Consider the following 14637-nt stretch of genomic DNA (forward strand, 5'->3'; position numbering starts at 1 on the left):
TCTGTGATTGTTTGGCTGATCTGTTAGCTACTGCTAACATTATGTATTAGCCAATTGTACCACTGAAGAATAATGATGAAAACAATAGCCACTGGTCACCTGTGCTGATTATTCTACATACAAAGTCTTGGTTAGCCATTGGCCAGGCAACTTTTTAACCAAATTGAGAGCAAGAGGTTGAAGCCTGATGACCAAGTGAGCTTCTGTATCAAACACTATAGCCAAGAACAGGCAACACTTTTAAGGATTTTCTGTCTAAAAATGAGGTAATGGGTATTTAATGTTTGCAGTGAACTGTATTACTTGACCTAAACTCATTTATTCTGAATTGTGAAGGAAAAATGTGCTTTCACTGCGCTTCTGGGAATTTATTTTGTTCTCTTTGCTAACTCAGAGCATATTCAGGAAAGAATTGTTTATTTTGTCTGTCACGGCTGTCGTTGTACTGTAAAGAATGGAAATTAGTCAAAGAATTGCCATACAGTGTTAGTTAGGAGTTATGGCACTACTGTAGAGGGATTTACAGTATAAGACAGAAAATGAACACATCCTGCCCTGAAGTCTCCTTAGATGGTATGAAATCATTATGCAGGAGTATCAGTTTCTTGGTTGAATGTTCACTTTCCTAGGGAAATCTGTATTGGTAAAACTACTTCACGCCCTGCAAGCATTTGAAAAAGTACCATAGTCTTCAAATTGTAAAGAGTCCAGTTGACCGTGTTATTTGGAACATACACACATTTATATGTATAACCTGTAGGCTCATGGTAGTAACCATGTCATTTAAAATGTATGCACAATTATATGTAAACAGCAGGTATATGGTTTTTAAAAATTGATTTATTGTTCGAAGAGTTTCTAGTTTCTTCTGTTATTTTCTGAATAGTACATTCCTGAAGGTTCTATCTATTTTTTGGCTACATTGTTTACTCTGATAATACACTCATTCCAGTTTGTTTTGCTGAGGGGCACTTTTACAGTCTGTTATACAAATTAAAGGAGGTAAGTTAATTTTGATGGCATAGATAAATAATGGGTAGATGAAGTTCAATTAGACTTCCTGCACACTGTGACACAGCTGTCATTTAGACTGTACTAGCCGTATACAGCTAGATTCTGCCAGACAGTAGTTCTGGAATTTAACTTTCATGGCAAGACTTTTTATGGCTGTTTTTTACATTTTGAACTGCATACAGTTTTAGACAGCTCAGTAGTGCTATAAAGATTTTTAAACTATAAAATGTAGAACTACCTCTAACCCAATGACTAATGAGGCAGAGTTGTGCAGAGATGAATCCGCCTCCAAACCAGATTTCTCTTTACTCTCCCCAATTTATAGCAGATGTAGTGTGAATGTTTGTCATACTACATCCTGAGCCTGTTTAGATATTCAACTGTGGGTCAAGGAAATTTTAAAAGAATTATTGAAAAGAATCCCGCATATCACTGAACTTTTTTTAACTGACCAAAATCTACAATGATATGACTTTTTAAATTTAATTTCAGGAATCTACATAACATTTACTGTTGTTTAAAGGGTTAAAGTAATTTAGCCTTTAAACAAGAACCTCACACCTCTCCTCTGTCCTGATCCTTCTTGACCTGTCTGCAGCTTTCGACATGGTCAACCATAAATACTGCTCTCCACCTTGGCTGAGATGGGCATTGCTGGGATTGCCCTGTCTTGGTTCACTTCCTATCTTGCAGATAGGTCCTACCAGGTCACCTGGAAGGGGTCTGCCTCTGCTTCTCATCCCCTTTTTACGGGAGTGCCGCAGGGATCTGTACTGGGACCTCTGCTGTTCTCCTTATACACCAAATCTCTTGGTTCAGTTATTAATTCACATGGCTTCTCCTATCATTGTTATGCAGATGACACGCAACTCTTCTTTTCTTTCCCCCCCTCGGCCACACAGGTCGATGATAAGATATCTTCCTGCCTGGCTGACATCTCCACCTGGAGCTCAACCTCAACAAAACTGAGCTGCTCCTCTTCCCATGCAAGACCTCCTTACTACGTGAACTCTCAATCACGGTTGATGGCACCACGGTGACTGCCTCTCACTCTGCCAAGAGCTTGGGGGTGGTCCTGAATGACCAACTGGACCTCAAGGAGCACATCAAGGCAACATCACGGTCCTGCAAATTCCTTCTGTACAACATCAGAAGAATTCGACCATACCTGACAACGCACTCTACCCAGCTACTCGTCCAGGCTACAGTGACCTCTCGCCTTGATTACTGCAACTCTCTCCTTGCAAGCCTGCCAGCTTGTGCCATACAGCCACTACAGATGATTCAGAATGCCACTGCCCGACTCATCTACAACCTTCCCAAATTCTTCCACGTCACTCCTCTGTTGCGATCACTCCACTGGCTACCGGTCGCTGCCAGGGTCCGGTTCAAAGCCCTGACCCATGCCTACACTGCAGCCAACAGGACAGCCCCCATCTACTTGCAGGACATGATTTGATCCTATGTGCCTGCTCGACCACTCCGCTCCGCGGCAGCAGGGCGCATTGTAACCCCTCCCACCCGACCAAAGGGATCACAGAGCTTCTCCACCCTAGCTCCCCAGTGGTGGAACGAACTCCCCGTCCCTCTCCGAACCTCCCCCTCACTACCCATCTTCCGCCGTGGCCTGAAGACTCATCTCTTCAGACTATACCTAGACTAACTTCCACCACGCTGTATATTTCACTCTAAATCCACCCCCCCCCCTTTTACGACACTTGTTACATGTTGCCCCATCCCAGCACTTTTTGGTAATTTGTATTTGTCCTAATACTGTAGCTTATTCTTCTGCCAAGTTGGCTTTGCAGAGGTTAGGTCAGAATAGTGTTCACTGTGTAAACTAAACTGTGTTCTTGGCTAGAAATAGCTGTACAAAATAAGTATTGTATCTTATTGAACCTGTGTTTAGTAGTTGTCTATGACCATGAAATGCACTTTTTGTACGTCGCTTTGGATAAAAGCGTCTGCCAAATGCCTGTAATGTAATGAGCCTATTCCAGCATGCATTGGGTGAGAGGCAGGAATGCATCCTGTACCGGTCGCCAATCCATTGCAGGGCACACACACCATTCACTTACACACACATACTTACTGGCAATTTAGATTCTCCATTTAGCCTAACCTGCATGTCTGACATGCAAATAACCTAACCTGCATGGACTGTGGGAGGAACCTGGAGTTGCTGAAGGAAACGCCACATGGACACGGGGAGCACATGCAGAGTCCACACAGAAAGGCCCCAGACAGGATTCAAACCCAGCGACAGTGCTAAATGTTTGCTAATTATTTTCACTTCACAACATTATTATTGACTTTAGTCATTATTTCAAATATACTGGCACAATTGCATTATTTTGTTTCATAATAACAGACGAGTTATGGTATTTAAATCAGCTGCACTGATATATTGACATCTAAAGAACATCTAGGCTAAAATGACATCAGTCAGATTCTTACACTAATGGGTATATTCATTGAAATACATAATTTAATCACGAAAGGAAAAGGCGGAATAACATATTTTTCCTCATGTTATTAGTCATGAATTACATTACATTCGTAAAGCATATGCTGTTCAGAGAAATTCATGCAGTCACGTGACAATTCTTAAACCATTAAATCGCTGTACAAGGTACTTTGGAGTTACCTTGAGTGTATTTTCTTTTGACCGCATGCCCCCAATGCCTATACACCAGCTAATGTAAACCTGCGACTGGTCGTCAGAAACTTTAGTAATTACAAAACCCTCCATTGCACTTGAAACCTGCCTGAGCCAGCTAGCTTCTTGTATAACCAAAAATGGAATAAATAAGCACAATAAGAGTACTACAGTTTCCTCTGGTATATTCCAGATATGCGTCAGTTTATTTGTCTAAACAGACGAAATATGTAGCATGATATGTAACTTCCAGACACTACTGATACATACGAAATCTCCCACAGAACACATGTCAAATCTGATGCCAACATATACGCAGTTGCAGAGACATGAATATTCGGGGAAACTGAATGACGAACAAATCGGAGTAAAGAACAGAACTCTTTTATTCATCTTGAGGTCTTTATTGAAGAACGGTAACACATAGCCAAAGCAAGGTCGATGAAGTGGACACTGTTCCTGAATGGGAACAGGAGGAGAATAAAAATGAGACCAGAGGGAGGGTTGGATTATAAAATTTGTGATTGACATAAATTCAATCGAACCAAAGTCAGAATTGCAGGGCCAAATTGCTGAGAAAATACAAATGACCTACCAACAATCCAATGGAAGAGTCTGAATTCTCCTTAAGGTGTGTCTGGAATGCTCATCTGACTAATGAGATTCCGAGTTTCCGACCGCAGTGTAGTGAAGCCCCGCCCCCGGCTTCCATTTCTGTTTCTGGCTACACGGCGCTAGAGAGGAGAATCTCCGTTTTTTCTATGTATATATCTTCATGTAAATAAAATATATACTTTCCCCTTTCAAGCACCTAAGCCGAAACGAGACCAGCTCATCAGAAAAACTGGAAAAGCTACGGAAGCTGGCCTTTAATTTTACATTTTAACTTCGCTACGCTACCGAACGGCGTTTTTCCGCCGTTTTTTTCTTTCGCCCCACTCACTCTCCCCCCGTGAGAGTCGGGGCCTGTGTTTTAGCCACGAGGTACGTCGGACCAGCGGGAATCGGGAGATGGCGGAGTTCGGAAACGGACTGGCAGAGGAATCGATGCTGGATTCAGACACTGGTCATCCGGAGCTGGAGGACCCCGGTGTGGGTGACGAAGAACCAGGACTAGAAGAGGGAGAGGCCGCTATCGAGGACCCGGTGAGTGACCAGCAGCATAACAGCAAAAAAACCTCTTTCTTAACCGAATACAGATTATATGCTATTTATAATAACACCAGAAATGGGACATGAGTAGTGTCATTTAACGCAATTGCACGCGTTGCAACAGTTCTCGCCCGGGTTGGCTTATCCGCCATTGTGGCTCACGCAAATAAGTAAGATGGCCATGGCTGGTGTCATGCGTGGCGTTGGCGGCCATGTTGGCGCATCGGCGGTGCTGGTTTCTCTGCGCCAGAGTTGCCTGACTAGTGGGGGGGAAAAAGCTTCGTCGCAAAAATGTGAGACTGAGATGTAAGAGACAGGGGCGAGGGTAGGACAGGCCGCCATTAGTTGCCGCTGCAGTGTGAGTCCGTCTAACCGCAGAGGAGGAACGAGCTCACGGTAAACACGCCTCCTTTCACTCCATAAATATCGCGCATTTAATCAGCTGCACAATATATTCTTAAATAGTTGCAGATGATCAGTTAACTTGGTTCGTTATTTGCGAAAATAATACGTGGAATATTGAGTGCTAGTTAGCTCTCAATTTTCTTGCTAATTGCAATATGTAACCTTAGCTCAAAGCTACCCTGTTAGGTGCGGTTTTTGCAGCGATGTGAAGCTAGCTATTCACCATCCAGTTAGCTAGTTCTGATAAATTGCAATCTAGCCTATAGTTTGCCGCCTATCTAGGTAAAGGTAGCTACTTTGCGGTCACCACAGGTAAAGAAAGCAATCAGTTTTATCTGCGGTTTACGTAGCTGGATTGCCATTTGGGAGGAAAAGCACAGATTCGGAATGAGAGAGCTGTCCGTACTTAGCTTGATATATATCCTGATATTGAACAACTGAACGTTTCCAGCCAGGTAACTTAACTGACAGACAGATGAGTGGATAGAATTTTGTTAGGGTGCCAGTTGACTGATGGGGAGGAAGTTTTCCTCCTCTGACTAATGTCATTTTTAAAACAGATTGTTTAATTATGTAACATTGTAGCCTTGTGGAATATGCCGTTGAAAGGCTTAACCTTGCAATGTGTGCTTGGTTACCTTATAGGAATTAGATTTGTCTACCTGGTAGATTTGCATATGAGCTGATTGTTTTTTTTTGGGGGGGGGGGGGGGGGGGGTGAAGGGGTGGAGACGCTAAGGTATTCATGTGGAATTATTAAGGGGTGGTGTGCGCATGGGGGGGGGGGGGGGGTTGTGCGGAATTCTAGGGCAGGGCTGTCATACCCTCGCATATTGGCAGAAAGGGGGAGAGAAAGGAAATACAGTGAGGATGCGACAATTGTATGTTAGTCATGTACCGATTTTTATCGGTAGCTTGATAGCTGTTATTGCTCTCCTGTTATTTATTTCCCGAAGCGGTAAAATTTACAGTTATCCCCAGGGCATGTGGTTGACATCAAATGAACCGCTGTGAAATTCCGAAGACCTGGGCTGGATCTAAATGCTATGTACTGTGCACGAGCCTACAAAGTACCAATAGATCAGCGCTGTAGCTGCTCGCGCTGCTCTGCAATGCAGTACTGAAAGGAGAGCCGGATCAGCATATGAAGTGTGTGCTGAAATGGGCTTCCATCACGCACGCAGAAGACCTTAGGCATAGCGGCGAGCAAGGCTCTACTTTATGAACTGTTTGGCGAATAAATATATTGCGGTATAGACTGGTACCTAGCGATGATGATTTTTTTGTACGTTTCATGAAGCTTAAAACAGGTTGGCAGTTTTGTTTTCTGAAGTATGCCATACACAACAGACATGTCAGTTTCTCAGAAGGAATACATTTTGTTCATTTTTCCAGAACAGAATAAGAGCTGTGTATCATGTGTATTTTTTAGACCTGATCATTGTGTGAGATATCCAGTTATCACATAATTTCTTGTGTATATAAAGTAGAATAATTAGTCAGGGGATGTATTTGTTTGGCAGAAGTTTTTCAGATCTGCCCATCTGTCAGCAATTTGTTTTGTCTGTTAACATGAGAACTACTGGGACAAGCTGTTCTTCAAATGGGCTTGTGCATTGTTTGCTGTTCTTGAATGTTCCATTTCTGATTGACTGCTTATTGGTTTGTTCGTGCTTCTCTCTCTCTCATATCCCTCTCCCTGCAGGAGCTGGAGGCGATTAAAGCCCGGGTGCGAGAGATGGAGGAGGAAGCAGAGAAGTTGAAGGAGCTACAGAACGAGGTGGAGAAACAGATGAACTTGAGCCCTCCACCTGGTGAGAGAGGGAGGGTGGGGGAAGGATGCGGGGGTAGAAAAGTATTTGAACAAAACTGGAACACTGGGAGTAACGTGCATAGAGCATAATCATGAAGAATTGAGCCAGGTTGGCCAAGTCTGTCCCTAGAGATCTATCTGTTGGTTTTCACTGGTACCATAACTAAGCATACCTCATTCAACAGCAGGATATCTCGTTGAGGTGCTAATTAGCAGAATCAGGTGTGCCAAATTAGGATTGAAATGAAAATCATCTACAGGACGGTAAATCTCTAGGAACAGGGTTTGGCAACCCTGACATATCTGGTGAAAGGGGGCTTTGTTTGTGGGGGGAGTTCACCTCAGAAAGGGAGAGACAGGATCCAGTGACTCTCGCACTCTTCTCTTGATAAGCAAGTTGTTGATGGATTTGAGTGTTGAGTCTGTACTTACTGTGACTGTCTTTAGCAGGTCCTGTCATCATGTCCATTGAGGAGAAGATGGAGGCCGACGGGAGGTCAATTTACGTAGGAAATGTGAGTTGAGACTGCTTTTTGTTAAATATTTTCAAATGAATGGACTTATTTTGTGTCATGTAGATCATAGCAGCTTACATTTTAATCTGCATGATAATCCGGGCGAGTGAACCCCGGTCTGTTATTTCCGGCGTTTTCCGCAGCCAGGTTGTGTGTCTGCGGCGTGTGTGTGAGCGCGTTGCTGGCGTCTTTCCCTCAGGTGGATTACGGCGCGACGGCGGAGGAGCTGGAGGCTCATTTCCACGGCTGCGGCTCCGTCAACAGAGTCACCATCCTGTGTGACAAGTTCACTGGGCATCCCAAAGGGTACGCACCTGCCCCCTTGCGTTCCTGCAGCACCGCCGCCCCCCGCCACCCAAGCTCTGCAGTGCCAGAGGCTGGATCACATAGAACTCCTGCACTGCACAGATACCCGTGGTCATGGCACAATTGCCTTTGGCGTCTGTTCCTATTCTGACCCGAGTTCTGGGCCGCCATTATCGTATATATGAATACTGTTCTTCACTAGCCTTTAAGTGTCAGTATTCTGATTCCATGCAGTATAGAGGCACTCCCAAGCTATTCCAAGCTCATAATGAAGCAAGTGCAATCTAGTATCTGTCAGCAATTTAGTAAGTTAATACTTGAATAATAACTACACATTTCTGATAAGCTTACTGTTAAGAAATCCCCATTTTTCTGTTTCACTCACTTGTGAGTGTTTTTGCAACATACTGACCTAAAGGTGTTCCCTGTCTTGCTGTGCAGAGGGAAGTTAACTGGTCTTAGTACAGTTTTAGTAAGGGAGCTCTGCTTCGGCACGTTCTTCCTCAAGGTGTCTGCCACTTAACGTTGTGTTTCAACATTCAACACGTGGCCCTCTTCTGAAAGTGAGACCGTGAATAATTTAGCATTCTTTCCATTGCATTTGATGTACTTGCCCAGTGTAGTCCTGCTCCACAGAGGCTGGCAGTCATAGTTCTGCACATAATGCCTGGTTCAAGTTTATATTTAGGCCTTCTTGTAATATTCACATTTGTGCTGTATAAATGCATTAAGCGGGGCTGATCATTAACCAGTACACTGTTGCATGTAAATGTGCATTGCAAATGGCTCTAAGGGGTGCCTTAAGGGGAAGTGGGATGTCTGTATCCTAATAGGTTGCCTGTAGTGCGCATTGTAAGTTTGAACTGTTCCCAGCTTATCAAATCAGTGTATTCTATTTGAAGGAGGAACAAGTGAGGTTGTCTCTAAAATTAAAGGTCTTATTGAATTTTATTCAGTTCCAGGACACATTCTTGAGTGTTCTGTTCTATATGAGTAGTCTTTTTCTGAAAGGATTCATTTTAGAAACTTGGTAATCATTGATATTTTGTCGTCATAGACAAATTTCATTTTGTCACAAAGGCTACAAGGGTGAAGGTATTGATGCAAAGCAGCTAATAATTTTGTTCCTTTTTTAGAATATTACTATCTTTTAAGTTATAGATGCGAGATGCAGACCTCTCCACTATCTTAATTGTCTTGGAATGATATAATAAAGACCAAGGGAAATAAAAGCCAGAATACTGAGGACTGGAATGCCATTTTCCCTGTCAACACACATCTACAACACATCCATACTAAATAATGACCGTAACTTGCGTTGTAATGCACACTGTGTCCAGTTTTGATGTGATGGGTTATATAAGTGTGGGCTGTTTTTAGCATGAACTTGTGTTTAAAATCCTTGTTGAAAGTGATGGAACATGAAAGTAGTGTACTGATTTTTTTATTTATTTTTGTTTTGTTTCAGGTTTGCGTATATTGAATTTGCAGATAAGGAGTCAGTGCGGACGGCCATGGCTCTGGACGAGTCCCTGTTTAGAGGAAGGCAGATAAAGGTGATTGGGGTGCACAGAGGTACCAGCGGGCAAGGGGAGGGTGTCAAATTACCCTCCCCCCTCCCCAGGGGGAGTGCAGAACAAAGGGACTAAATGAGGAGGAGGTCATAGGTAAAAGGCTAGGGGCGTGGCTTGTTACCGGGGCGACGCATACCAAATGCCTTTCGTGGCTAGCGCTCTGCATAAGCTTTGTCTGTCAGTGGCAGCGGGCCGTGACTAACAAGGTTTCCCCCCCCCCCACCAGGTGGGCGCCAAGAGGACGAACAGGCCGGGCATCAGCACCACAGACCGCGGGTTCCCCCGGGCGCGCTTCCGCTCACGGGGAGGGAACTTCGCCTCGTCCCGGGCGCGGTACTACAGCGGATACACGCCGCCCAGAGGCAGAGGACGGGCCTTCAGGTGAGGCGCACGCCGAGGCCCAGGCTACCGGGCACGCCTCCGAAAGAGCCAGGGATGAAGCACAGAGGGGTAGCGCTAGGGCCAGGCGGCGAGCGGGCCGCGGAGGGCGCGAGGTGGAGGAAGACTGCGGGGAGCCAAGATGGAGAGAGCGAGAAAGAGGGGGAGAGAGAGAGAGAGAGAGAGAGAGGGAGAGAGACCGAGAGACTGGCAGGTTTAATTAGTCAACAGCAGAACTAAGTGTGTCAAATTCTTTGCCTTATTTTTTTTAAACCGCTAAGGGAGAGGTGGGAGAGGGGAAACTGCAGTAATTATTTCTAGAATGTAGCTGCTATGCATTGTAGTTGGCATGTAGAATGCATCGCAGATAGAGATGTGCTTAATTGACTTGTGTGCCGCTGTTTTAGAATGAGGTGCGCGACCGAGTGGCCAGGGAAAGGCATTTACTGTGTCCTTGAGAAGCAGCCCCGGGGAAGAGGGAAGCGGCTAGCGGCTAGCGCTGGATATCGGGCGCTGCAGGGGTCAGCGAGCGCAGTCAGCGAGCGCAGTCAGGAGTGCGGTGCAGCTGCAATGTTTTCAGGAGAGGCGGCCAGACTCTCAGTGCACAGCAGTGTGATCCACGCCGGTTTTACATGCATGAGTTGCGGGCTCTTTGTACGAGTTGGAGCGGAACGCGTCCTCGGTCGGCGACCGCCGGGTTTTTCCTCCGCCCGGCGGCCGCGGTAACGAACGAGCGCACGTTTTAAGGGCGGCGGCCCGAGGCCTTGGCCGTTCCTCTGCACACGTGCGTTACGTCGTGCTCTTCCTGGGCTTGCTGGGTTTTATTGTTTGGAATAAGAGTTCCATGGCGAACAGATCTTGGGTTTTTGTGAGGTCTTTGGAGGACTCTGCTACAAATGGGTACTGTGTGGAAGAGTATTCCAGAAAGTTCTCCTCTTGCCTTAGCTGGCACTTTGTATGTGCTTCTTAAGAGTTCTGTTGGTTTTGATATCATGTTGTTGGTTTAACAATGACCCACAGTTGGTGAGTTTTGAGATTATCTTGAGGTTCTAGACATGAAAATGTCTTATGATGTGCATTACTTTATTACAAAGTTTGATGTCCAATGCTCAGTTTTGTTATGGCTGAAATTGACTGGTGGCTGCTTCTGCAGGTAAAAATTTTGGCTGGTATTTGCTAGGGAGTGGATTTATTTATTTATTTTTTCCTTTTATTTTGCCGGTGACATTTAAAGGGTATCTGTGTTATGTATTTTCAATCTGTACAAAAGCCCGCCCCCTATGTATGCAAAACCTGAGGTGGATCAAAGTGCTGTGCAGTGGGAGTCTGGGGTGTCTCCCTGGAGAGTCTGTCCAGCAGTGTCTGTCAGTATGAGGTGAGGGGAGGAGGTACCCGTCCCGCTCTCAAACGGACAGCTGTGGCGATGTCCATATTGGAGCTGAGTGGCCATCTTTCTTTTGTACTGACTGAGAAAGATAAGTGAGCTGCAGAACGCCTTGTAGGCCCGTAGAAGACAACACCGCACCGTCCGCTGCCATCTACGGATAACCGTTGCCCGCTAATGTAAATTTCTGTGCTTTGATATATTATTGAAATATACTTAAGTCTACAGGTGTGGATTTTTATGAACCAATTCAGATTTTACTGTGGAACAACAAAAAAACATTACAAGTGGAATAGCCAGTATCTATAGATTTTTTTGAAAGAAGTATGTAATACTACATATTATTTTGGTTAATTTGATTGGCTGATCAAAGCAAACATTTTTCAGAGTTAAGCAAACAGGACAGGCAAATTCAGATGAGCTCATCCAGATCAGATGAGCAAATTGCTGATTGACTTAAACATGCAGATAGAACTTGGAGGATATACAAAGTGAAGATATGGTGCAAAGTCAATTGTGGGTACTTTATTGATCAATTTGTATTGATGTCATTGACTTTCTAATCAGTTTTTGTACAATACATTTCATATTGTGCTTCTCAGCATTATATCCATATATAATTATTTGAACGATTAGATCCGATAAACTCCTTACCTGGCAGCCTGTTCAATGCTTGGACATTGAACAGGCTGCATTTTGAAGAAAGTTTGGAAGCATTTTCTAAATGCGTGAGGAAGTTATGCACTCTGAGTATTCCATTAGTAATTCTGTATATTTTTGTTGTACCATTCACATGAAATCTTTGGTTTTTTTTAAAAGATGTAAATGTTCAAACACGCACTGAGAGGTGCTAGTTAAGTGTGCGGGCACACCAGACAAACGCACGCTCTCATTGGGCCACGTGGACAGCTTTCTCCCCCAGAAAAGAGGGTTCATTCCTGCAGCCTGATATTGAATCTCTCGCCACTCTAGCCACTGGTTTGTGTCATTTGAGTGTGACCTGTGATCGTGAGTTTGGGTGTGTGCACACGGCCATGGTGCTGACTGAAGTGTGTGTGTGTGTGTGCGTGAGTGAGAGAGACTGAGGACGCGATCTCCTTGCTCTGAAGCAGCAGTCTGCATCTGGTGGTCGCGTGTGAGGAGTACGCTCTTGGCTTTGGTGGTACCGTGTGTGGCGAGTGTTTGCCTTGCGAGCGGGCGGCGAATGTGTTCGCGTGTGTGTGTGGTGCGTTTAGGCGGTCTCTAGGTTTTGCGAGGGCTCTCTGGGGCAGCGAATGTGACCAGCACGTGTGTGTGTGTGTGTGTGTGTGTGGTGCGTGTAGGCGGTCCCTAGGTTTGGCGAGGGCTCTCTGGGTTTGGTGTCTGCGTTGGGCAGAGCCCGTCGGCAGTTGGGCGCGCGCTGCGGGTTTTTGCGGTTGCGGTTACGCGGTGCTGCGGTGAGTCCTGCCAGCGCGCTGCGGGCAGCTGCGGCTGATGGAGGCATTTGTGGGGCTGGCTGGGGTGCTGGGGTGTCCTCAGGATCTCTCCCTACAGCAACCTCAGGAGCTGCCCTCACAGAACGAGAGAGAGAGAGAAAGAGGGAGAGAGAGAACTTCCACTCTCCCCATACTTCCCTATCACTATATGTGCCAAAGGCACTCGCATTTGATTGCAAATTGAATCTGATCAGATTTGATTAAACATCACAATCAAAACTTTAATCATTAATCACCTGAAATTGTCACATATCTTAATTTGTCAACTTCGTTTTCAATATTGATAACATTCAGATGGTATACAGTCTCATATACTAAAATATTTGTATACCAACAACATTATGAAATCTATTGTTACACTATATATTTTTTTGGCATTTATGACCTCAATGCCCCTTTGCCCCGACACACATACCGTCCTAAATCAGTGTCCGTCTTTCTTAGTCGACCAAAAAAAACTCACCCTCTTTTTCTCTCTCTCTTTTCCAGGGGCCGAGGGCGATCGACATCGTGGTATTCCCCTTACTAATAACCCCCCAACCCCCTTACTTTCAACCCCTCTTTAAACTCCACCTCCCTCCCCCCAACAAAAAAAAAGAAAAATGCCCCCAAAATGGAAGAACAACCAGAAGAAAAAAAAAAAAAGACAAAAAAAAGAAAAGAAAAAAAAAAAACTTCTGCTGGAGCGAGAAACAGACAGACAGACTGGCCGCAGTGTGCGATTGTGTGTTGCGTGCGTGTGCGGAGGTGGTGCGGTCACTCTGGTAAGGTATTGGCGGCCATGGCGGAGATTTTGGCGGATCTCTGAGAAGACGATGTAATGTCAGGCTGCAGATGTGTGTCCTCGTCTGGCTGTGAGACGTGCACTGTCCGTGCACACACACACACACACACACACAGCAACGACAGGAAAAAGTATTGCTATCGTTTGTATGGAAGTTAAATAGTTTTAAGTTGTCGGTACTGGGAGTGTCTTGTATCACCCTTTTTTTCTGATGTCTGAATTTATCCCCCTGCCTCCCTTTACTCATGACTTTTGTTCATCCATCCCCCCACTCCCCCGGTCCCCTTCCTTAGCTGTGTCCAGGATCTTCTAAGCCTGGGACGGTCTGAGGAGGACTGGACCATTTGCTTGTTCTGTGGGTTACACGTTTTAGGTGGGGTCTCAGGGTTTTTGTTTTTATTTTTGGGAAAGAGCTCTGATGTACTCCCCTTAGTACTCCTAACATTCATGATTGTAGAATGCATGGCCAGAGGTCTGCTTTTTGTTTTGTTTTGTTTTGATCAGGTCACGCTCCCTTCCAACCTTTTCTCTTTTTTTTTTAAAAACCACCTCCACCGCTCATTTTTCTGTGCCGCTTTTCTGTTTCCTCTTTCTGTGTTCCCTCTCTCCATCTCTCTTTCTCTCGCTCCCTCCCTCTTTCTCTGTATATTAGACCACTTCTTGTCGTTTCAGGTTTCAGGACCAGTGGAGGCTGACTACCCCTCCTCCTGTGGCCGCGGCGCCCCCCACTGTCTCGGCAGCGTCCCTCTCTCTCTCCGCACCCGCTATGCACACTCACCCCATCCTGTCTGTGTGGGGCGGTGGGGGAGGGGGTCAGGGGGACCACAGACCCACCGCGGGGGGGATTTACTATAACAACAAGCGCTGAGCAACACACACATGCCCGCACGCACACACACACACAGACACACAGACACACACGCGCGTGCGCACACACACACGAGGCCCGCACACAGCAAACACAGCCCCACACCGATATTTATATAGAGAGAGCGAAGATAGCAGCCGCTGTTTTAATTAAGAGAGAGAGGATGGCAGGTACAGAGAGGGGGGGTTCCAGAGCCCTGGCCCCCATCTTCTCAGAGTATAGTGCAGCCACTGCACTGCGAGGACTCACAGGGGGGGTAAAGGCATCAATTATTTAAAACCGAGGGGACAGGGCTTTTATTTAGGGGGGA

General features: G+C 45.5%; 1 protein-coding gene across 7 annotated transcripts; it reads left to right on the plus strand.

Moving 5' to 3' along the window:
- Positions 1-4363: 4363 nt before the first annotated feature.
- Positions 4364-14637, plus strand: pabpn1 (poly(A) binding protein, nuclear 1). Of its 7 annotated transcripts, none has more exons than XM_035414814.1 (8): positions 4364-4819; positions 6936-7044; positions 7491-7558; positions 7758-7864; positions 9333-9420; positions 9665-9819; positions 11084-11191; positions 14132-14637. In XM_035414814.1, exons 1-8 carry the CDS (start codon positions 4685-4687, stop codon positions 14325-14327), a joined length of 966 nt encoding a protein of 321 aa, XP_035270705.1. In that variant the 5' UTR covers positions 4364-4684; the 3' UTR covers positions 14328-14637. The 7 variants fall into 7 exon arrangements, with proteins under 7 accessions (XP_035270705.1, XP_035270706.1, XP_035270708.1 ...); XM_035414815.1 differs by having other exon boundaries at positions 4365-4819; positions 7494-7558; positions 9665-9820; positions 11085-11191; XM_035414817.1 differs by lacking the exon at positions 14132-14637 and adding an exon at positions 13165-13987 and having other exon boundaries at positions 4365-4819; positions 9665-9820; positions 11085-11191.

Source organism: Anguilla anguilla, chromosome 4 (assembly GCF_013347855.1).
Source record: "Anguilla anguilla isolate fAngAng1 chromosome 4, fAngAng1.pri, whole genome shotgun sequence".
Classification (NCBI taxonomy): domain Eukaryota; kingdom Metazoa; phylum Chordata; class Actinopteri; order Anguilliformes; family Anguillidae; genus Anguilla; species Anguilla anguilla.

Bases quoted from the DNA above. Each gene is read 5' to 3' on its own strand.
- pabpn1 (XM_035414814.1), top strand. From the start codon at position 4,685: ATGGCGGAGTTCGGAAACGGACTGGCAGAGGAATCGATGCTGGATTCA. The intron at 4,820-6,935 runs GTGAGTGACCAG...CTCTCCCTGCAG, and splicing joins AGGCCGCTATCGAGGACCCG to GAGCTGGAGGCGATTAAAGC. The intron at 11,192-14,131 runs GTGAGGGGAGGA...TTGTCGTTTCAG, and splicing joins GCAGTGTCTGTCAGTATGAG to GTTTCAGGACCAGTGGAGGC.